The 22,262-nt window shown below is 52.1% G+C and overlaps 2 protein-coding genes across 2 annotated transcripts; both read left to right on the plus strand.

The window, feature by feature from the left end:
• Window positions 1–970: 970 nt before the first annotated feature.
• RHOA (ras homolog family member A) lies at window positions 971–18,962 on the plus strand. The gene is made up of 5 exons (XM_052679342.1): window positions 971–1,112; window positions 12,780–12,937; window positions 15,426–15,546; window positions 17,071–17,201; window positions 17,685–18,962. The coding sequence occupies exons 2-5, from the start codon at window positions 12,782–12,784 to the stop codon at window positions 17,856–17,858; spliced, it is 582 nt and encodes a 193-aa protein (XP_052535302.1). The 5' UTR covers window positions 971–1,112; window positions 12,780–12,781; the 3' UTR covers window positions 17,859–18,962.
• Window positions 18,963–20,204: 1,242 nt separating this feature from the next.
• On the plus strand, window positions 20,205–21,246 carry GPX1 (glutathione peroxidase 1). The gene is made up of 2 exons (XM_052679341.1): window positions 20,205–20,581; window positions 20,659–21,246. The coding sequence occupies exons 1-2, from the start codon at window positions 20,360–20,362 to the stop codon at window positions 21,022–21,024; spliced, it is 588 nt and encodes a 195-aa protein (XP_052535301.1). The 5' UTR covers window positions 20,205–20,359; the 3' UTR covers window positions 21,025–21,246.
• Window positions 21,247–22,262: the final 1,016 nt, after the last annotated feature.

The following is a 22,262-nucleotide window of genomic DNA, read 5'->3' on the forward strand; positions in this document are numbered from 1 at the left end:
CTGAGCTGCTCTCCGGGCAGACACGGCAGGCCAGGACTCGGAGCCGCTCGCCTCTGGAACATCGGGCTGCAGAGACCAACAGCCAGCCCCAGAGACGCCGCAGGAGCCGGTCCAGGCGGCCAGGGCCAGCCCAGGGGCGAAGCCGCTCCCGGGTTCCACGTGGGGCCCAAAACATCAACCGCCGGCTCCAGTGATGCCATAGGAGCAGCCGTGTGCAACCCCAAGTGCTGTCAGCAATCCTCAGAGTCCATCACAATAAAACTGAGAGATCTCACACACCAGGGAGCTGGGTTGACCACTGGACCTGACACCTTATTGGTCTTTTCCAACTTTAATGATTCTGCGCATCTAAAAACACTTGTGACATTGCCTGAGTGCAATAAGGAAAACTGACGGCAAAAAGCACTTTGTGATACATACTTCAAAATGTTTCAGCTGTCCCTGTATATGAGTTAATAAACTTTTTTGCTGTTGCTACTATATATGCTCATAAATATATTATTGGTAAATATATATTGGTAAAAATAAATGGGAGTGTCAAAAGAGGTCGGCAGTGCAAAGGCCAGAGGTGCTCCAGGCACTGCCGCACAGACGGCTGAAAGCCTGGCAGGAAGCACCGACCACATACTGTGCTCCTGGGGAGGGCTGTAGCAGACAGCAGGCCACTGCCCACGGGAAGGGCAGAGCTGGTAGAGAAAGAAGGCAAAGGCGGTTCCAGAAACACCGAGTAGCACAGGCAGCGCACGCCGCTCGGTGTCGGCCGGGCGAGTTCCGCCGAGCGCCGTCCCCTGCCATTACGGAAGGCGCAGCCCCTTCAGCGCGCATGCGCGCACACCCACCCCGCGCGGCGTAAATAGCACCCGGACTTTTATAGCGGCCGTTCCCGGCAGCCCCCGCGGCCGGGCGCTGCCATTGGTTATCGCGAGGCGGGGACGCGCTCGGGCGCGCGCGCCGGGCGGGGCGGGGCCGGCTGAGGAGCGCAGCGCCGCGCCGCGTCGCGCCGGGCCCGGTGAGCGCGCACGCCCCCGCCCCGCCCGTTTCCGTTCGCCGCCGCTCGAGCTCGGGCCTGTGGAGCAGGAAGCGGCGGGAGTCGGAGCCAGCGGAGGCCGCAGGTACCGGGACGGGGTTCTCGGCCGCTTAGGGGCGGCCGCCCGGCTCCCCCCGCCTCGGCGGCGGCGACTCTCGGGTGGGGCCCGCCAGACCGACGGGAGCCCGCGCGACCGCCGGCGGGCGGGGGCGGCCGAGCTTCTTTGAGCCGGGCCTGGCTCCTCGCCGCCGCGGCAGGCCTCTCCGCCCGCACAAAGCGGAGGCGGCGGAGCGCGGCTCGGTCGCTCGGCAGAGCGCCCCGAAGTTTCCGGGGTCGGTAACGGGGCCTTTCCGGGCGGCGGGGGAGGGGAGAGGAGGGCGGGGCGGCCCGGCGGGGCGTCGTGCGGGGGTAGCCGTGCGACGGGGCGCCCCGCGGCGGCCTGCTGGGCCCACCGGTTGTGAGGAGCCAGGCCGGGAGAGGCGCGGGGTCGGGCGGCTCCGCCACGGGGCGCGAGCGGGCGGCGGGGCGGCACCGTGACTGGCAGCCCGCCGTGGTGACGTCACCGCGCGGCGCCGCGAGAGCGCGGGGGGGCGGGGCCGGGCGGGGCGCGCGGGCGGCGAGCGCGGGAGGAGCCGGGGGCGGCCGGGCCGGGCCCGCGGCCGGGCGATGGGCTCCGATGTGGGACGGGCGCGGGGGGACCGGCGATGATCGTGCAGCCGCACCCCTGCCGTGGGCTGGCCGCCCACCGGCTCGGGCTGCCCGCGGCCCCTCCTTGGCCCGGGGCACCTCCAGGGATGGCACCCGCAGCTCTGGGCGGCACCGCCTCGCCGCCCTCTGAGCAAAGAGTTTACCCCTAACGTCTCGCCTAGATCTCCCGTCTTGTAGTTTTAAGCCACGGTTCTGTCGTCATCTTCTTACCGTCAAAACACCAAAAATTAGCTTGGTTCCTTCTAACCATTATCTATGACTCCAGTTATTATGGGCTGCAATGCCAAGGCCTTTAGTCCTGAATTTCGTTTAGTGGGGGAATATGAACTCTACTGCTCCCTGAGAATCTCGTCCATGGAAGCGCTTTGTGGAAGGCTCTCCCAGTCTGTCTCTGAGCCCTCCTCTCACTCTGCTCATTCCCACCTGGGCCTGCAGCCACGCAGCTCTGTGCTTCTGTTCCAGATGTGCTGAATGCTCCCAGCTCTGGTTTGGACCAAAGCCTTATCTTTAAGGGGGGGAGAGGGGGGAAGAAAAAAAAAAACCAAAAAAACCTGCCATTAGCCTGATTTCATTTTAATTAGCTCTCTAGAATGCTTAAAAGCATAAACGCTTGACATGAATTATTTTTTAATGGGCAATTTGTCTCGTTTAACACTACTGGTATGAAATGCTTAGGGCTGAGGAGCTGAGTGCAGGGCTGTCCCCCGGAGCTCCCTGCCCTGGCCCTGTGCCACAGCAACTGCCGGAGGCGGGGAGTTCCCTGAGCCAGGAACTGACGGTAAAAACATCCTCTGTGGTCTCAGCTGCCACCAGGATGTAGGGCTGGAGATGGCCCTTCAGATAAGTGAATTCCAAATGGAAACAGTTTGATGGTTTGGAAGGGTTTAGAAATGCCTTTCCTCAGTTTTTTTTACAGTGACTTGTTTTTTTTCACCATTTTCTTATTTCTGTGTCCCTCTGGCTCTGCTTTACCCTGTTTCTATGTGCTCTTCTGCCCCGATTGCTGCATTACCACCGTCGCATCCTCCTGTTCTGTGCTGGCTGCGGTGCTGCATTCCCCAACCAAACACTGCCTAACCTTTGCTACTGAAGCCTGGAACAGCTCATGTGTTACTCACCAAGAAATGCTGGTGAAGGGCTGCTTTCAGGCCATGGGTGCTGTTACCCTGGCTTACTGCTCGGCACCAGTGCCAGGTGTCCGGGTCCTTCTGATCTTACTGAGATCTGTTCTCTGCCCGTTCTGAGCTGCGTGGGGCGGATTCTGAAAGTGCAGGGGAAGTGGTAGAGCAGCTCACATCTGCCTGTCCTCTCTCTCTTCCGTCCTTTTCCTGTCTCTGTGTTTTTACTTAAGAAGGATACTAAGAGGTGGTGAAATAACCAAGATATTCTTAGAGCAACTTCTCCTTAAGGTGTTTGAATCATGTAAAAAACATTGGAGCAGGATTTGCTTTTCTCTGACCAGCCGTAGGTATGGTCTGCAGGGAGGAGCAGACGGTGTCACTGTATACAGCTGGGCTGTGCTCCCACGATAAATGCAGGTTTCTCTTTCCTCTAGCTCTAGTGCTTAGATTTTGTTGTTTATTTTTTGCTGCTGTTGATCAGAAACTGCCTGTGGTCTCCTTGCTCAGTAAGGCAGCAGTGCTTTGCAGCCCTCTGTCTCAGCTGGAGCTGTCAGTGTGGAGTGGGTCCTCCTATGCTTTGTAGAAAGTGATTCCTCCTCCTCACCTTCACTGCTTTTAGGAAGGCAGAGAATTTTATGGCCTTTGCTTGTGGCAGGGATTTGTGTGGCAGCGGTTTGAACACTTGCATTCTTCCATCTGATGGGTGTTTTACACCTGAAGGCTCTTTGTTTTTCACCTATCTGCCCTGTCAAAGCTGTGTGAGATGAGAGAGCTCTGACAGGAGGATCTTGGTGCTGACAAAGTGCCTTGGCTCAGCCCAAAAGCTATTGGGAAAGCCTGGCTTCCATGTACACCACAGCAGAGCTCAGCTTCTGCACTGTAAATCGAACGTGTTGCTGGGAAGATTTTGAATTATACTGTGGAACGTTGACAGAGGAGAATGAGCATGCAGTTTGGGATAAGGTAATTGTTAGGGATGCAGTTCAAGTCATGAAGTTGACCAGAGAAGTGAATTAGGATGTGAGCTCTCACCTTCAAGTCCACTGAAAAGCACGAGGACTGGCCAGAAAAGCCTTCAGCAGCATTATGCTGATAGCAAAAGAATACCTTGTTTTCCAAGCCCATCGGAAGCAAGAAGCTTGCTGGAGCCAGGAGGGTGGGTAGGTGATAGAAATATTTGATGCTAAAGCCATCAGAAGAAAATGAATGGATTTACAAGCGTCCTTTTTGCTTACAGTGGAGTCCAAAGAGGCTCCTCTGCCAGAACAGCGCTCGCTGGAAGTTCTCTCCCTGCTTGAAGCACTGTCAGCAAAGAGATTCTTTTAGAGAAGAGAGATAAAAATCGTTACAGAGTGCCAGGGCTGGATGGTACGTGCCCAAGGGTTTCCAAAGGAACTTGGGAATCCAGCAGCTGCATTGGTGGCTGTGCTGTGTGACTTCTTGCTTAATGCCACGAAGGCAGAGAAACTGAAGATGGCTTGCATGGCATCAGTTCTTAAAAATAGTTCAGTAGGAGGTCACAGAGTTCAATGCCTTTTTATTAATTTAATGGAAAGAGATTGGTCACTTACAGTGGGTGAAGTCGGTGTGGCTTTTGCAAAGGAAATGTGTGAGTGTACCCGAGTGTTTGAATGCCCTGCAAGCACCCAGAGGGGAGGTGTGGGGATCTGCTCAGTGCAACCAGAGGATCTGGTGAGGTCTGAAGGTGGGGTGGATGTTGAGTAGTCTGGGAAGGAAAGACAAAAAGTGAGGAGGAGGAACTGCAGGCCAGGCCTTTGGATACTAAATGAAAGGAGGAAAAGCATCAAATGCATTTCGCTCCAGGTAAGTGCAAATCAGGAGGGAGCAATAATCATAATTTGGTGGGGTGAGAGTTAATTATTGCCACTTATGAGGAAGAGTTTGTCATCGTTCAGTGGAAATCGAGTTTAATGTTTGGTAGTGATTTATTGAGGAGCAATGGGAAGAGGAGGCAGTAAGAAAACAGGATGGCATCGTGGCTCTCAGATCACAGCCCACTGTTATCCTGAATGCTGTGCATGAAGAGGGGCTTGGGGGTGCAGAATGCCAAGGGAAGCAGATGAGAGGCTGATGAAGGCGACTGGAGATAATAAGGCAGGGGGTGCCTGGAGGCTGAACCCCCTGGCTCAGCCTGGTTGGTTTTTTGGGGGTTTTTTTTTTTTGTTTTGTTTTTTTGTTGTTGGTTTTTTTTTTTGAGCTTCAGGACCTTGCAAGTGAAATGATGGAAGAAAGCACTGTCAGGTGTGCTGCTGAGCACAAAGATTGCGAAGCAAGGAGCGCCCAAGCTGGAAACTGGGAAAATAAGCTTGTAGCTGAGCATTTCCTGCTCCTGCCCTTGGTAATCTTAAGTGCCCGTGGAGCTGGTGGGCACCTGGGGGGGGGATACTGAGCAGAAAGCTGGCCTAAATGCTGAGCGTCCCACAGGTCGCACGCATGATTGGAAATCCACAGATCTACTATAATTACCTCAATATTAAGCCCTAATCTCATTTTGTGCAGAGTAATCTTGGGACTTGGAATTGCATAAGAGAAGTGCTCTCGTGTGTGCTGATAACAAAGAGAGGGTCAGCAGGGGCAAAGCAGCAGGCGTGCAGAGGGGCGGTGGGCTGTGCGCCCTCAGGTTAAATGCTTCCTGCCTCATAGCCCTGCCTCGGGGCAGGGTGCGAGAGTGTCCTGCCGTGGACCAGAGAAATGCTGCAGTTAGCTTCTTGCCTGAGTGCTGGAGCAGCATCCATCCCATAGCTGTTGGAAATGAAGGAGGGTGGCACAGTGGGGAGCCTGGCAGGAGCAAAGGGAGCTTGTGGGAGCCCAGAAGGATCTCGCTGGGTTTGGCATTTGGACAGCAGGGCACATGGTGCCAGTGTTTGGATGGAGGGTTCTGCTCGAGCGTATTGCAGCTTTAGCTTCTAACTGTTAGCGCTTGAGTTGGCTTAATAAAAAAAAACAAAAGCTTTGGGAACCTCACTTTGTGATGTTTTTCTGTAAGCAAGTGTTGAAAGTGATTTAACTGAGTAACCTGGCCTGGAAGGGAAATGAAAGCATCTGTTCTGTTTTGCATTTACAGCGTAATGCAGGAAAGCCGTGCAGATGGGACAGGAGAAAAGTAGAAACTGAAAGCAGAAAGTAGAAAAACAGGCTGGAAGGCACAGAAAGCGCCTCGCTGGGGGAAAAGGGAGCTCGAGGAGGAGCCTAGGCCAGGAGGTGTTGGATCTCACAGGTGTCTTCATTACCTCTGTCAGTAGGAAGGATGGAACATCACTGTGTGCTTTGGAGCTGCTGGCTTACACCTCTGCTCTGTGTGTGGCTCAGCTTGAAGCTCTGTCTGGCCTGCGAGTGGGGGGGTTCTGTGTGGATGTGTTTTTCTGGAAAGCTCTTGAACTACTGCAGTGATTTAAGGAGCCTGGAAGAGTGCTAATAATCAGGAGAAGTAGGACAGCCTTAATGATTATAATCCCATCAGAGTAAGGCATCAATCCCAGGTACAATAATGGAACAAGTAACAAAGCGTTCAGAAAAGAATTAAGGCACTGTCACTCATCGAGGACTGAGAAACAATTAGTGCTAATTGTTTCAGTTCTGTTCTTAAGTGCAGGTGTTCTCTTGGCCTTCGATGTGATTGCGCATTGCTTTCAGTAAGAACTGAACTGCTATAAAATCAGTTTGTCTTGTATTCAATGTGGAGGGGCTGTAGAGCCTGTGCCTGTGGGGCACTCAGCTCCTGGGCTGGGGTTCCTGCTGCACCAAGCAGCAGAGGAGGGATTGACAGGCCTGCAAAGGAGGAAGATGCAAATAAAACCTTACCCCTTGCACAAAGTGCAAGTGCTGCCAGAGCAAGAGCCACAGCTGTGGGTGCTCCTTCGTGCTAAAAGCAGAAAGGGTGAGGGAGGTGGCCTGCTCCTCTGTGCCTGCCTGGGAGTTGGGTGGCGGTGAGAGAGATGAATAGGGATGGTTCTGAGTTGGAAGGAAGTGGCTTTACTCACAGTGTGTCATTAAGCTGTGGGAGCTCCCTCCTCCTGCAGGCTGTGAGCCCAGAGCTGTGCGCGGCTTCAGAGGCGTCTGGCCTGGCTGGGGGAGGGTGGGGGTGTGCAGCTGCTCAGGGAGTCCTGCAGGATGCTGTTCCTTCCTCTTCCTCCTCCCTGCCCTTCTGCCAGCTCTGCCTTGCAGCTGCCCACAGTGCAGGGCGGGAGGCAGGCTGGGGTTGCTGCCGTGGCTTTGTTCCTGTAAAGCCCCGGTGAGTGGAGAGCCAGTGGCTAGAAATCCAGAAAGCATATCACGATCAGAAGCAGTTTTCTCTAGGGGTCAGATGCACTGCATGTTGTCACACGGGATTCCTCCTGAAGAGGAAAGCAAGGGCAAAGGCTGCCATCTGATACGAGGAATCCGGTGCTGAGGTGTCACACAAAACCCCCAGCACTGATCTGGTGCTGAGTGCCAACCTGGTGTCCTGGGAAGCTTTGCACTCTCTGCACTGCAGCAACGTGGGCAGCACCAGCAGCATGTAACTGACACACATGGGACGCTCGTGCCTGTAAAGCTCCGGTTTGGCACTTCTGGCTGGCTCTTTCTTGCTCTGTGTAAAATACATCAGTCATTAAGGGTTCACAAAAGCTGCCTCAGAGCTGATGCATTTGGGTTCTGATGCACTGAGCTGCCCCTGCTCGCAGTTCTGGGGTTGTGCTGCAGGGCATTGAGTGGGTTATCAGTTATCAGTGACCTGGGCCTGCTGAGCTTTGTTACCTGGGGTTTAGCACAGCTGCGTGGCTCTGGAAATGGGTGGCTCTGTTTGCAAAGCATTTCCCAAACTAGTAAAACTTGCCAGGCTTGAGCATGGCTAGCAGTCAGAACAACCCGTGAGCTGAAAGCCAAACGTTGTGCTTGGATGTCAAGGGTCCAGCACTTAGTCCTGCTGGCAGCTGTGCCAACCTTCTGTGGCATTTTTCGATTGTACTTCAGTCAGGTAATAGAAAATTTCCATTAAGGATTGCATACGACGTGTCGCAGCAGTAGCGTGCCCAGTGCTTTGCCAGCTCTGGGACTGTTTGAGTGCTACATTTCATATATAAGCCTCCAAAAAAAACCCCATCTTTTCTTACCACCTGCTCCTGTGGCGCACGGTAGTTAGAAATAGAACTATTTTGCAGTGCTGTCAAACAAAGCTGCCTCGTGTTCTCCATGCTCCCTAAAGAATATGGTTATTTCCCAAAAGCCTCAATAGCAACACGTGGAATGGCTGATGTGAGAATGAACATCCACAGGCCAGTTTGCACACAATCAAGCAGCTGTTTATTATTGAAACAAGCTGTGTTGACCATCACCTTGCAGCATTCATGTTTTCAGTGCTTGCATCCTGGTGTCCTGTGGCCAAGGCGTCCTCTTAGCCCGCTGTGATCTGTGCTGTTCGTGGTGTCACACAGGTGTGATCTCTCTGAGCGCAGAGCTGGTCAGTCATTGCTTTCAGTGCAGTGTAGATGAGCCCTGTCCTGGATGCCTTTGGCAATAATGAAGTGCTGGCAACGTGTTTTGGTGTATGTTATTCTTAGGGTTAAATCTAACTCCTCCGTGTGGCTGAATCGGTCTCTTTCCTCCCTTCCTTTCATTGGAGTCCCAAGGCCGATTGCAAACCTGTTTTGCAGCTTCTGTAAGAGGTGAATTGGGGTCACAGTTTCCTTTACTTCACAGGCATGGCTGGCTGAGCGTGGGGCCCATCCTGTGTGAGCTCTGCATGCAGAGAGGAGCTGACAAAGGCAGCATGAACTGCAGTTCATCTGCAGCGTTTGTAGCGTTTGCTTAGACGTACTTTCATTAATGTGAAGATGTGGGGGAAAGAAACCTTCAAGATGTGCAGTCAGTGACGTTTTTCCATGGGAGATGGAAGGAGAAGAAGGCTGGGATGCTTTGTCTTGCTGGCAGATCTGTGGGACTTGGGCTGGACTGGAAGAAGGGGGACTGGGCAGTCAGAGCTTTTGCCATCCTCCTCTTCCTTGTGATGATGATCTCGGTACCATTCCCTCACCCAAATGCTCCATACTCAGCCCCAGTCCCTTCACAGTCTGCATGCAGCTGCCCCACGAGCAGACTTGCTCTGCTTTCCATTCCAAACTGCTCTGAGACTTGGGTCATTCTCATTTTGTATGCCAGAAGACAGCAGTGGGAGCAGCCTGCTCATCCCTCCCAGCCCTCCTCTCCAGAACCACTGCAGAAGCTCCTCCCCCTCTGTCCTCACAGAAGGGAATATTTTAGAACAGAACACAGGGCCTGGCAGGGTTCTGCCCCACCTGGCTGGGTGTAGGGGGACACAGAGAGTGCTGGACATCGGTCTGCCTGGTGCTCAGCGTGCGGGAGGCAGCAGCAGGGCTGCCTGCAAGATGCCAAAACTCCGCAACGCCTTGTGTTGGAGGGCTTTAGTAAGACCAGGTGGGAAAGAATCTAAAGTGTGTTTCTGCTCCCAGCGGCAGAAATGTCCTGAGTGGGGCTGCTGGGCTGCTGCTGTGGTTTTGTGTATTTTTTTTTATCAAAGCAGCGATCCGTTTGGGTGAAACCTTGGGTCTGCCTGCGTGGCATAGCAGTAACATACAGTTGGTAGTGGCCAACAGGTCAGCGACACGAAGCATAGCGAGGATACCCGTGTGGTGGGAAAGGGCTTTAATGCCCCTTTCTTACTTTCTCTGGGGTGGAGATGCAGAGCTGGAGAGGCACACCTGGGCTGTGGGGCAAGGCCGTATCCACCTTAGGAGCGTGCCCGTGGTGCTGCCTTCTGAGTGTGACGTTGGGGTCAGCAGGAGGGGGGGGCACTGCCAGCATTCCCCTGGGAAAATAATGTATGTGCTGAGCTAAAGGGGCAGGTTCTGTTGCATTAAGTAATAATGCTTTGGGGGAGTGGGTGGCAGAATATATTTAAAACACAGAAGAAAAATTACTTTCCCCATTTTTTCATTCTTTGGGAGTGTTCAGTAGGTTCTTGTAACAAGCAGGGCTTTATGCTGCGCGAGTGCTGCGCTTGGAAATAGCTTCGTGTAACAAGGGTATTAGTGTGGCAGCTGAGCAAACAGGAGCTCCTTGTGCTGTCAGCTCTGTGCCGAGCGAGGAGCTGCAGCTCCTGTGGTACCTGGGGAAGGCGCTGGCTGGGAGGGTGTCATAATTTGGAATTTCTTCCCTTTGAATCTCTTCTCTCACCTGACTGGAGCTGCGTGCTGGCTGCACTGCAGCAAATGCAGCGTGTGCGTAGCCTAGGTGCTGCCCATCTTACAGCAAAGCTCTTCTTGCTTTCTGCAGCAAATGGGTGTATATCCAGGCCTCAGAATACCTGGTTAAGAAAGCAGAGCATGCCAAAATGCAGAAGGCCTCAAATGCCGCGTGTGCTGTTAGCGTTGTCCTGTGATACAGATTGCTAAGATGTGGTCCTGCTGCAAGCAGTCAGATTCCTTCTCATTTGTGCCACCCAGATGTTGTTCTCAGTGTTTGCCAGCTCTGACGATCCCTTCTAGCTGCCATGGAGAGCAGGGTGCTGTTGCCATGGCCATATATGTGCTGTCCAGCAAAGAACAAAACCGGTTGGGTTTTTTTGGGACTTGCAGCGTCATCGCTGTGAACACAAATTGTGCTGCAAAGGCACAGTGCTCCTTCCCTGAACGTCTGTGTGTTGGTTCTTGTCAGTGAAGCACTGGGTGAGCTCTTTGGTCCCCCACGTTCTGGTGAGCGTGTGCAGAGCAGAGCCATAGGGAAGCATGGGAAGCGTGATATCCAAAGAAGTGTTGGATGAGCTGGGATGGGTTTGCCTGCAGAGAAGCCTGAGGAAGGGTACGCACTGGAGAAAGGGAATAAGCTGTTGTCCTGCACCCATGTCAAGTAGGATAAGAGGTAATGGGCTTACATTACATAAGGAAGGCTGAGGGCAGCCTGCAGGGGAAGTATGCTCAGGGGGAGCAGAGTGCAGAGGCAGGTTGCTCCAGGGGTCTGTAGGGCTCAGCATTGTGGTTCTGAAGGGTGATGGAGAAACCTGGCAGGGGACAGGGCTTATGCAGTTGATTGTGACTTGGTGCAGAGGACAGATGATCTCCAGTTCTGTAAAATCAAATATTACCATTGCTAGAAATATTCAAAACCATCTAAAGCCACTGAAAGAGAACCCGTTTAAGGCATGTATCATTTTAAACCTTCCACAAATGTAAAAATAACCCTAAAGCCCTAAGGTAAATAACACAAATGCATGCATGTGTGTTAATTCATAAGGTGAATGTAGCCCATTTTAGGGAGAGATTTGGATTACAGCAGTTGTCTGATGTAGCCGTGCTCCAGGAGTCCCCAAGCCCTTGCTGACTGATGGCTGAGGGGTCCTTCCCTACTGGCACCCCCAGCAGAAGCCCAGAACCTCTAGCAACCACTGCTGCTTCGCCATGAAGTAGTGCTGAAGATTGCCTTTAGGTGGTTAGTTTTATCTTTTCATTTGCTCAATTTCCAAGGGAGAGAGAAGAGGTGGAAAAGGAGGAAATGTTTTGGCTGTATTCTTCTCTCTGCTTCCTCAAGCCTTTCTCCCCTCGCCAGCAGCACCAGTCATCCCTGTGAGCTTTGTACTGGGCTCGTCACAGTACCAGTTTCCTCTGGGAGTGTGCAGTTGGTCATAAAATGGCTATAATGGCAGAGTGCCTGTTGGCTGCATGGCTGGGGAGCTTTGTGGGGTGTCTCAGGGTGCCCTCCAAAGTGCCCTCACTGCAGAAGGAAGTCAGTGTGGTTCTGTCCTGTTCCGTTCCCATGCAGCCCAGCCCCTCCTTATATCTGTCTTGTTCCTGCAATGGGAGCAAATAATGCCTGAGGAGAAAAGAGAACAAGTATGTGTATATATAGTTCCAAGGACTTTCAGTCTCAGAGTACTTTCTGATGAGGGATTTTCTAATTCAGGTGTGGTTCCTGCATTCTTGAACCTGTGCAGGAAGCTTCTTCCACAAACCTGGCCAGTCTCCTTTAGGGCTGCATGCATTTCTTGTGCCCACATCATCCCCTTGCTGGAGTCGCCCAGGTCCCTGTTGCCCTCTGGTGGGCTTGGACTCTATTCTGCTGCCTTTGTGTCACTCCCTCATAGTCATTTGTGGGAAGTGATGACAAGCAGTCAGTGTCTATCCACGCTGGCCACTCCTGACTCTGTAGATGTTTGCCAACTCCGACATGGTCATCTCGTTCAGCCCCACCCTGACCAGCTTTTGTTAAACCTCTTCCAGCTTTCCTCCCATTCACGATGCTGCTTTGTCCTTCTGTTGCTTTCCTAGCAGTTTCTGCCATTTCCTTTTGTTCTTTTGACTGCTACTGAGGGGACACTTCCAGGAGGAAGCAGCAGGGATCCCAGCAGCCCGCAAGGAGCTACTGGCCGAGCCGTCCAGGAGTGAGCTGTGTGCTTCCCAGCCCTGTGCAGCGTGCTGCCTGTAACTGGAGGAGCAGGCTGAGACCTGGAGGTCCTTGTGTGAGCACTGTGACGTGGCAGACGGGCACTCCCCAGCCCCGGTGACTCACCAAGCCTTCTGGCACTGGGTCGCTGGGGCAGCTCAGCCTGGGAGAGTGGCAGTGCCCTCAGACTGGAGCGCTGCTCGCTGGATTGTCTAAAACACACTTCTCAGGATGTGCTCACTTGGTTTCTGTGGAGTTCCGTGTCTCAAACTCCAGGTCAGGCGAGGCAGTGCTACAACATGCTGATTTCCGTTCCCTTCTGCCGCTTCCGTGCCCGGTGCCTCAGCAGCACGATGATTTTCTTAAAAAGATGGAGATCTTTTTCCAGATGTGTCTCTGCACAGAGCAGAAAGACTCGATTTAGAAGTTGTTATTGATTGGAAATAATCGGTAACGATTGCTAATTATTAGCATCTCAATTAAAAGCTGCGACGGAAGGATTAATAAGCTGTCCTCTTGTGTTTCAGCTATGGCAGCCATTCGAAAAAAGCTGGTTATAGTGGGTGATGGTGCCTGTGGGAAGACCTGCCTGCTGATTGTGTTTAGCAAAGACCAGTTCCCTGAAGTCTATGTTCCCACCGTCTTTGAAAATTATGTAGCAGATATTGAAGTGGATGGAAAGCAGGTATGTATACACGCTTACAGTAATCACAATGAACACCGTAGAGATCAGCGTGCTTCTTTAATAAGTGGGCAGTCCAGGTGCTTTTAGTACCCACTTTGTCAATTTATTTTTAAATACATCGTGTTTGCATGCAGTAAAAATACTGCCCTGCTCATATCCAGTGTCTGTTTACAGCATATTTCTTGTTACGATGTATTTCTAACCCCCCACAATTTGAGATGGTGAAAAACAAGCAGTTCTGGCAGGTGAATGCTGTGTGCTGAAGCAAAGATGTGCTGAGAACACGGGGCCGCTGCCCATTGGGGCTGCAGAGGGGCAGCCTTGCCTTGATGGGGCCCTGCAGCTGTGAGGACAAAGTTCCTGGAGCAGTATTTTTTCCTACCCGCTCCTGGCAATGTGCAGAATCCTCTTTGGAACAGATGACTGGCAGACTTCAAAGGGATTTCATTTTTGTAGTGTTCATCAGCATCTGTCCTACTGGTCTGCAGGAATGCAGATCTTAGCAGCCGGGCGTGCTCACCAAGCTCCAATTTTAGTTTTTCTTTTGTGAATGCTTTGCTCATACACTTCATTTTCAGTACTTCGAAGAGCAGTTTTGAATTAATGGGACTCAGAGGTCACACAGTTTGCCATACAAACCCCCAAACCCCTGCTCCAGGAACCAGCCTTCAGAAGCCTGCAATCTGAAAGCCGAGTACGTTGCATTCTGTGTTTGTGTCCCACTAAGTGGCATGAGCTGTGTCAGAGGGGCACTTTGCAGCGTACTCTGGAGCCTTGTACCTCAAAAGGCCAACTGCTTTCAGAATTTTGGCAAGCATGACGTGTGTCTGTTTATTATCACACAGTTGACCTTCCTGGTCTTCTGTGGCAGGCTGTGGTGCTGAGCTCCCCTGTGCCACAGTCCTTTCACTGTAGGTTCAGGCACGGTCAGAATACCTTCCTGTCACTTGTAGTTCAGGTGCAGTGATGTGCATTGGAACTGCTTAGTTTCAGTTCTGATTTGGGCCAAGATCAGAGCTACTTATGGGTGTTCTGTTGCGTTTGATTTCCTGCTGTCAGAGGTATGGATTAATTGTGGTTGTAGTCATTACACTTCATGCTATCTGAGTCTGAAAACAGCTCTCATATGATGTGGATAGAATAGAAAAGAAATCCTTTTAGGCTAGTACAAAGACACGTTTCCCTCCACAATTACAACTTCTTCAGCTGCTTTATCATATCTGAGGTACGAGATCTTAAATTGTTTCAAATACATCTGGGGTTTGTTATCACCCAGTCACACAGCCTCACTCCCTCCTGCCTGAATCCCTGCATCTCTCAGTGGATGGGCCAGAGAGCTGTGCCATTCCAGCAGTGTGCAGCTCTGTGCCACCAGCACTTGGTACAAGTGGCACGAGCAGCTCAAGCAGTGCGTTTTCTGCTGTGGAAATGTCCGTGCCTGTTTGATAAGCAGATGATGTTTTATCCAAGCACTTTGTATTCTGAAAACCTGGTTACAGAAGCCTGCAGTGGAGCAGTGCTTCAGGCTGCGCCGTCTCAGAGATGCACGCCTGCTGTCCTCTTAGAAAAGCATTCCCAGAAATGCACAGTGCCACATGAAAACAGAACGGTGATGCTGTGGGATGTGTTTGTTCAGACAGAGCAAAGGAGCTGATGTGAGGGAACCTGCAGCAGATACCTCTGTAAAAAGCGTGAGTGCCACCAAGCTCACATTAGCAGCTGTGAATGCAGAGATTGCTCTGAGGAGTCATTCTGCTGTATTTATGTCACAGTGTTCTGTGTGTCTGCAGATAAGGCATCGCATCTTTACAGCGTTACCAGACATTTGCATTGCCTGTTGAAGCTCACATTTGAGTTCTGGTTCTGTCTGTCTCTATCTGAGCTGCTGTGGACTTATTTTCTGAAGGAGTCTAAAGGAGAAGAGTAAAATAGAAGTGTAAATACCAAGAACCTTACTCAGAACTGAATAAAATTGCTCACAAGAAGCTGTGTGCACAAACCAGCTGTGTGCCAAAGCAAATGGCAAGCTTGCATTTCTGCTCAGATGGAGTTGTAAGAATTTGTGCACAAATAAGTATTAGCTTGACATTTCGCTGTCACTACGGGTTCCAGCTGTAAACCAATTGAAAATATGCTTAATCCTAAAAAGTTTATACTCAGAGAGTCCTCTTTTGCTGACAGCTGGTATTCCTGGAATGCCTATCGAATGGCTTCTCACCCTGTGCAGCTGGGTCCCCTTAATCCCCATCTTGCTTTTCTGCTGGAAGCGTTCAAGTGCTTGCAGAGAACTGCTGTGGATGTGAGGGGAGGTCTCACGAGCTGCAGGAAGTCAGTCTGGGCGCAGGCAGTGCTGTTGCCAAAGCAGCTCTGTCTGTTCCGCTCCCGCGAGGCACTGACTGCAATACGTGGTGCACTGTGCTGGGGTCTCTTGCTTCAGAATCACAGCTTCCCTGTCAGGTGGCTGACTGCCCTGGTCTTTGTGCTGCAGGTGGAGCTGGCTCTGTGGGACACAGCAGGACAAGAAGACTACGATCGACTTAGACCGCTTTCTTACCCAGACACCGACGTTATACTTATGTGTTTTTCAATCGATAGTCCTGATAGTTTAGGTAAGCAGGATGGCATCACATGAAAAACTGCTCCTGGGTGTTGCTGTATTCCTTTGGAAATCATCCCTTAAAATGCATTCTCATGTGCTGCAATGAGAGCATTCCCGGCTTCAAAATCTGCCTTTATTGCAATGTATGGTTTTCATAAATTCAGATCTTTAAGGAACCTTGCAGTACAGATTGGCACTTTGATTTATTGTTATTATTTCTCCTTGAAAATGGCAGGTTCTTACGTGCTCAAGATTGCACTATATCCAGGAAAACTGACCAACTCCCTTCCTTTGTAAATGGGAAAAGTTAGCTTTGTGTCATTCCTCCTCCTCCCAACACACCCTTTTTATTCAGGAGAGAGTTTGGTTTGAAGCACTCCCAGTTACTAAGTTCTAGACACACAGAGTTCTCCTTCTCTGCGTGGTGGGGAAGAAACCTGACCTGGAGCAGGCTCAGGATGGGGAGGAGAGGCTTTCTCACTGCTGGAAGGGATTGCAGAGGCTGAGGGTTTATGGCCTGCTCTGCTTTCCTGTGAGTGGCACCTGCTTGTGGTGGAGAAGAGAACACAGCTGCTTGATTTAAGATTTCCGAGCTCCAAATGAGACAGATGTTTGTGTATCAGATGGCACCTCTCCTGCACAGAGCCCAAGGCTGAATTGTTTGGTGTTTGATATTTAAGACTGATGCACAGATACGTGTTTGATCTTAAAAAGGCAGCTCTGAGGAGGGGGAGAAGAAGGAAATAGGGAGGCTCCTATTGCAAAGGCTCAGAACGTCTCTTCAACTTTGATTCCTGTCCCAGTTAAAATGGTAATTGCTGCATCCAGCATAGCCTCCCAACCACGTATTTTGTGGTAACATTTTCTTAAACAAGTGATTTTCTGCAAAGATCAGCCACCAGTGGCATTTGTTCACTGGTGCTTATTTGGGAGCTGTCTCACTAGATCTCCGTACTCCTCTGATCCATCCTATGGGCAAACCCTTCCTCCCTGAGTTGCCTCAGGAAGAAACAAGGAGACAGAAAGGAGGTGTGAATCACTGCCAGTGGGATAATGCCTGGTGGTTGTTCTGATTTCTTGCCTTGCCTTACGAATGAGTGGCACGGTGTTTGTTTCTGTGCATCTGTAGTCCATGGAGTTCAGGTGGTGGTTTGGTGTTGGGGTTGGGTGTTGTAAAAAAGCTACACTGCAGGGTCGTGCCTGTCTTTAGCTTCTGGAGATAAAGGCAGTGCATCTCTCGAAGCCAAACATTCCAAAACTCTTCACATCAGAATTCTGATTTCTCTTTGAAATCTTGTGCTAACCCTTGTCAAATGGTTACTGAGACGTAGAGAAACCAAAATTTTGGGTGTCCATCAGCTTGTCTTTTTGGTATCGGCAGAACAGGTCTATTTGCACCTGGTGTGGAAAGTAGAATAAGGGCATCAGTGTGTTTTAGCTCGTTACTACAAGTCAGCAGGCAGAAGCCTTAAAAGAAAACCAGCCCCAGAACTGAGTTTTGGTGTGCTCACACTTGTGGTTTTTTTTTTAACAGAAAACATCCCAGAGAAGTGGACCCCAGAGGTGAAGCATTTCTGTCCCAACGTGCCTATCATCTTGGTAGGAAACAAGAAGGACCTGAGGAATGACGAGCACACAAGACGAGAGCTGGCCAAAATGAAGCAGGCAGGTTCCTTTGAGAGAGCTTTAACAAGACATGAAGTGGGTAGTGATAGGACAAGGGGGAATGGTTTTAAACTGAGACAGGGGAGGTTTAGGTTGGATATGAGGAGGAAGTTTTTCACCCAGAGGTGGTGAGGCACTGGCACAGGTTGCCAAGGAGGCTGTGGATGCCCCATCCCTGCAGGCATTCAAGGCCAGGCTGGATGTGGCTCTGGGCAGCCTGGGCTGCTGGTTGGTGACCTGCACACAGCAGGGGGTTGGAACTGGGTGAGCACTGAGCTCCTTTGCAGCCCGTTCTATGAAAGTGCATCTCAGCTGTCCCAGAGCATCGAGTGCGCATCAGCAGCTTGCTGTGTGTTGCATAGTGAGCAGTTTATGGTCGGGCTGTAAAAGGAAATGGCTTCAGCGGCGTCTGCCATCAGCGCAGACGCTGCAGCTCCTTCCTGAGCACGTCGCTTGGTTTTAACTCTGCTCTTGTTGTTGCAGGAGCCTGTCAAGCCTGAGGAAGGAAGAGATATGGCAAACCGCATCGGTGCATTTGGATACATGGAGTGTTCGGCAAAGACCAAAGACGGTGTGAGGGAGGTTTTTGAAATGGCCACTAGAGCTGCTTTGCAAGCCCGGCGTGGCAAGAAAAAGTCCGGGTGCCTTCTCTTATAAAGTGTGGCCAGAGGAAGATGGCCAAAGCAGCACCCTGCACTTGAGTAATTTTGAAGTGCTGTTTATTAATCTTAGTGTATGATTACTGGCCTTTTTCATTATCTATAATTTACTTAAGAGATTAAAAATCGAGTCATCTTGCTACCAGTATTTAGAAGCCAACCATGATTTTTATAACAATCTGCATCAAATTCATCTGTGCACCCAAGGTTAACCTCAACATTCCTCTAACCAACCTTTTCTGCACTCACAGGATATGCCAGGCGCTAATTGAAGACAATTCTCTATCTTCTTTCTTCTTTCTAGAAAGAGAAAAAGCTGTCAACACAGAGGATTGGTCTGTAACTACTTAATAACTAACGTCCTATTCTAATTGAGTACAACAGTTCATGGCTGTATGTGGAACGAAGCGTGGCTTCAGTGCTATCACATTTAGGAAGGTCTGATTTTCATGGCTGGGTGGTGTGAAAGGTTTGTTTGAAAATGTGATCACTCTGAAATGACCAAGTCCCATTCAGCTAAGGAAAAGTGAGGGTTCTGTGGTTTCATGTTAGTTACCTTTTAGTTACTGTGTAATTAGTGCCAGTTTAAATGTATGTTACCAAAAATAAATCTATTTACCCCAGCTTAGATGTAGTATTTTTTGTATAATTGGATTTCCTAATACTGTTACTTGTAACCTCTGCGTTAAGGTGTTCTGGGTTTTTTAAGAAACTGTATTTGAAAATAAAGTCCAATGGAAAGCAGCTGATCCTCTTCCCCTTCATTTGTAAGAGTCTGACCCACCTGAATGATCCAAGTGGTCTGCACAGCCAGGAGGAGTTTTTTCCATGACGTGCCGTAGGGATGAGAAAAGACAGCCTGCTCACACTCAAAGCTTCTGAACTGTTCAGTTGCCTTAAGCTCATTGCTGGACCCAGTTTCAAAACTAAAATTAAAAAAAAAAAAAAAAAAAAAGGAAACTTTTTGTGTAAGTTTGGTTACCATGTAGTGATCAGACTCCTAACCTGTGAACTTCTTGCTGTTCTGCAGCCAACTAAACTTTCTGTATTTTCATTTTTCCAACAACTAATAGAATAAAGGCAGTTTTCTAAGCTCCCTGTATCCTGGTGTCTGTATTGCTCACTCCGGGCTTTTGGCCCAGCGTCCAACAACCTGAACCAGAAGAATCATTCTCGGTGTGGCTGTGGAACAGCTGCAAATGCTTCTGTGTGTTTTTCCTGGTAAGTGCTGCCCGTGGAGGAGGAATCCTTCACCCTGCCTGGCGATGGGATCACAGAATGAGCCGGGTTGGAAGGGACCTCGAAAATCATGAAGCTCCAACCCCCTCATCGCAGGCAGGGCCACCAACCTCTATTTAATACCAGACCAGGCAGCGCAGAGCCCCATCCAACCCTGCCTTCAACACCTCCAGGGATGGGGCATCCACAGCCTCTCTGGGCAGCCTCAAATTCAGCGCCTCACCACTCTCATAGTAGAGAACTTCCCCCTGACATCCAACTTCAATCTTCTTTCAACTTAAAACCCTTCTTTCCAAGAGTTGATTCCCCTCCTGTTTACAGGCTCCCTTTAGGTACCAAAAGGCTGCAATGAGGTCACCCCGCAGCCTTCTCTTCTCCGGGCTGAGCTGTGCTGCAGCATGCATCCGTGCCCGTGTTGGTGTTTCCAGCAGCTGCTGCGGAGCTGAGAGCCCTGCCAGCAGAGCTGGGTTTGGGCCAGTGCCCTGTGGAAGGGAGCACCGAGCTGCACCCAGGCCGAGTCCTGCAAAATACCATTAGCTTTTTGAAGCTAATTTTTGAGGGCAGGCTGTGCTTCGGACACGCAAAGGCAGTCCTTTGCCCCCGCCCCGGGGTGACACAGCGGCAGAGCAGGAAGTTCCCAGCCGCTGCGCTGCCCGTGGGGATTTCATGGCTGTTGTTGAGCTTACTCGTTGCCGTGCTCTTCCCTTTTTGGGGTGGAGGTTTTTTTCTTCTTCCTTTTTTTAAAAAAGTTGAGCAAAACCGGTTTGCAGCCGCCGTTACGCAGCCGCTCATCACCCACGGGGTTCTGAGTAAGGGCTGCGCGCCCCTCCGTCTCACGAGCTGCCGCTCTGCCGCCGCGCTTCGCCCGCAAGCGATCCCTTCGTTAGCCCACGTCTGATCCCATCCCCCGCCTGCAGAGCCGCCCCTCAGCCGCGGGTGCCGCCCCCGGAGGCGCCCCAGGCCACCGAGGGGCCCTGGGCGGCGGGAGCTGGAGGGCGGGCAGCCCACGGCACGGGCGGGGCTGGAGGTCCTTTCCGACCCAACCGCGCTGCGTTTCTTCGTGCGTGCTGCCGCCCCTCCCGAGCACCGCCCGCACCGCCAGCCCTGCCCCGGCTCTGCCCCAAACAGCGCGGAGAGGCGCGGAAAGGGGCGGGCGGTGCGCGCCTGAGCTGAGGCGGGACAGAGCGCTGCGGGGTGGGCGGGTGTTGGTGCGTCTGTCCGTCTGTAGGAAGGAGCGGAGCGGAGCAGAGCGGAGCGGCCATGGCAGCAACGCGGCTGGCGGGGATCTTGGCGCGGCCGCTGGGCGCGGCTGAGCCGCTGGCGCTGGGGTCGCTGCAGGGCAAAGTGCTGCTGGTGGTCAACGTGGCGTCGCTCTGAGGCACCACCACGCGCGACTTCCTGCAGCTCAACGAGCTGCAGCAGCGCTACGGGCCCCGCGGGCTGCGTGTGCTGGGCTTCCCCTGCAACCAGTTCGGGCACCAGGTATGGAGCGGGCAGCGGGCAGCGGGGAGAGGGGCGGCAGCGCGGCCGGGAGCTCACGGGGCCGATCCTCCCCGCAGGAGAACGCCACCAACGAGGAGATCCTGCGCTCGCTGGAGTACGTGCGGCCCGGCAACGGCTTCAAACCCAATTTCACCATGTTCGAGAAGTGCGAGGTGAACGGGAAGGGCGCGCACCCGCTGTTCACCTTCCTGAAAGAGGCGCTGCCCTTCCCGCACGACGACCCCACGGCGCTGATGACCAACCCGCAGTACATCATCTGGTCGCCGGTGTGCCGCAACGACGTCTCCTGGAACTTCGAGAAGTTCCTCGTGGGCCCCGACGGCGTTCCCTTCCGCCGCTACAGCCGGCACTTCGAGACCATCAAGCTGCAGGACGACATCGAGCTGCTGCTCCAGAAGGTCCCCAAGGAGGGTCTGCAATAAAGGAAAGCCTGCACCTGCGTTGTACCGAGGGCCGCTGCTCTGGCTGAACCCCCAATGTCCGTGCAAGCTTTGCTCGTGACGGTGCATCTTCCAAACCCTCGAAGTGCACCCGATGTTTTCAAAGCTGCGTGTGAAGTGTTTGGGGCAACTCAGCCTGGGGAGCAGCACGTGAGTGTGGGCAATGGTGTGGGGTTCTCTGAATAAAGAAAAAGTCTGCTTTAAGGCTACGGCGTGGTGAATCTGGGTGAGTCGGGACAAACAGGGTGGCAGCGGATGGCCAAAGGCTGGGTGCACGCTCTGCCTGGGTGCGGGCTGGCTGGGTGCAGCTGGGGCAGGCTGAGCTGTGCCCGGGCAGCTGGCAGCCACTGCATGGCTTGTGGCTGCTGTACCGAGGGGCTGCGGAGGAGCAGCCTTTGCCCGAGGTCACTCATTCTACGTCTTGCATCAGTGGATGCCCCAAGGAGACCCAGAGCTGGAGCAGCGAGTGCGTGTGGTGCTGCTGTCCTATCTGCCCAGCGGTCCCTGGCACTGTTCTGTGTTGGAGGCAGCCTCTGGTGGTGCCACTGACCCTGAAAGTGTTCAGGAAGCATGGGGATGTGGCACTGAGGGGGTGGCTGAGTGGGCAGCTAGGGATAAAGATTCCATGATTCTGTGATCCTGCATTCAGCCCGGGTCACCTTGCAGCCCCAGCACAGGTACACGGGGCTCTAGCTGGAGAACCAGTTCTTTTGTTCCCAGCCTGTTTGACTACTTCTGCAGCAGAAGCTGTGCCTCGCCTCTGATTATCGCTGTTGCCTCTTGGGCACAAGAATTGTAGGCAACACACAGTGTGGGTGAGCTGGGGTTTGGGCTATGGCATTTTCTTGTTTCAATTCCTCTGCTGCCATGTTTCTGATTCCAACAAGCGCTGATCTGACAGGTGTTCTGCGGAGCTGCCAAGACCTTGACATTGTTCGTGGGCAGAAACGCAGGGTTTGCTGCTGAATGCCAAAATTGGGGCTGTTTTCCCCTGGAAGCCGTGAGCATGTGCCAAACTTCATCTGCTATCTCACTGCACAGGTCCTCCTGCGGTTGGTTTTCACTCCAGATATCTCACAGTTTCTGCACAATCAACCCTTACAAGGCCTCGAAGCACTGAGTGTAAACATGGTGCTACACTGCCGAGTTCAAGCATGTACCAGCAACTTGGGAAGGCACAACGCTTTCAAGCTCCATCACTTGTGTGTTGTTCTCATAAC

This window comes from Tympanuchus pallidicinctus, unplaced genomic scaffold (genome assembly GCF_026119805.1).
Source record: "Tympanuchus pallidicinctus isolate F22 unplaced genomic scaffold, pur_lepc_1.0 scaffold17, whole genome shotgun sequence".
In the NCBI taxonomy this organism is placed as follows: Eukaryota; Metazoa; Chordata; class Aves; order Galliformes; family Phasianidae; genus Tympanuchus; species Tympanuchus pallidicinctus.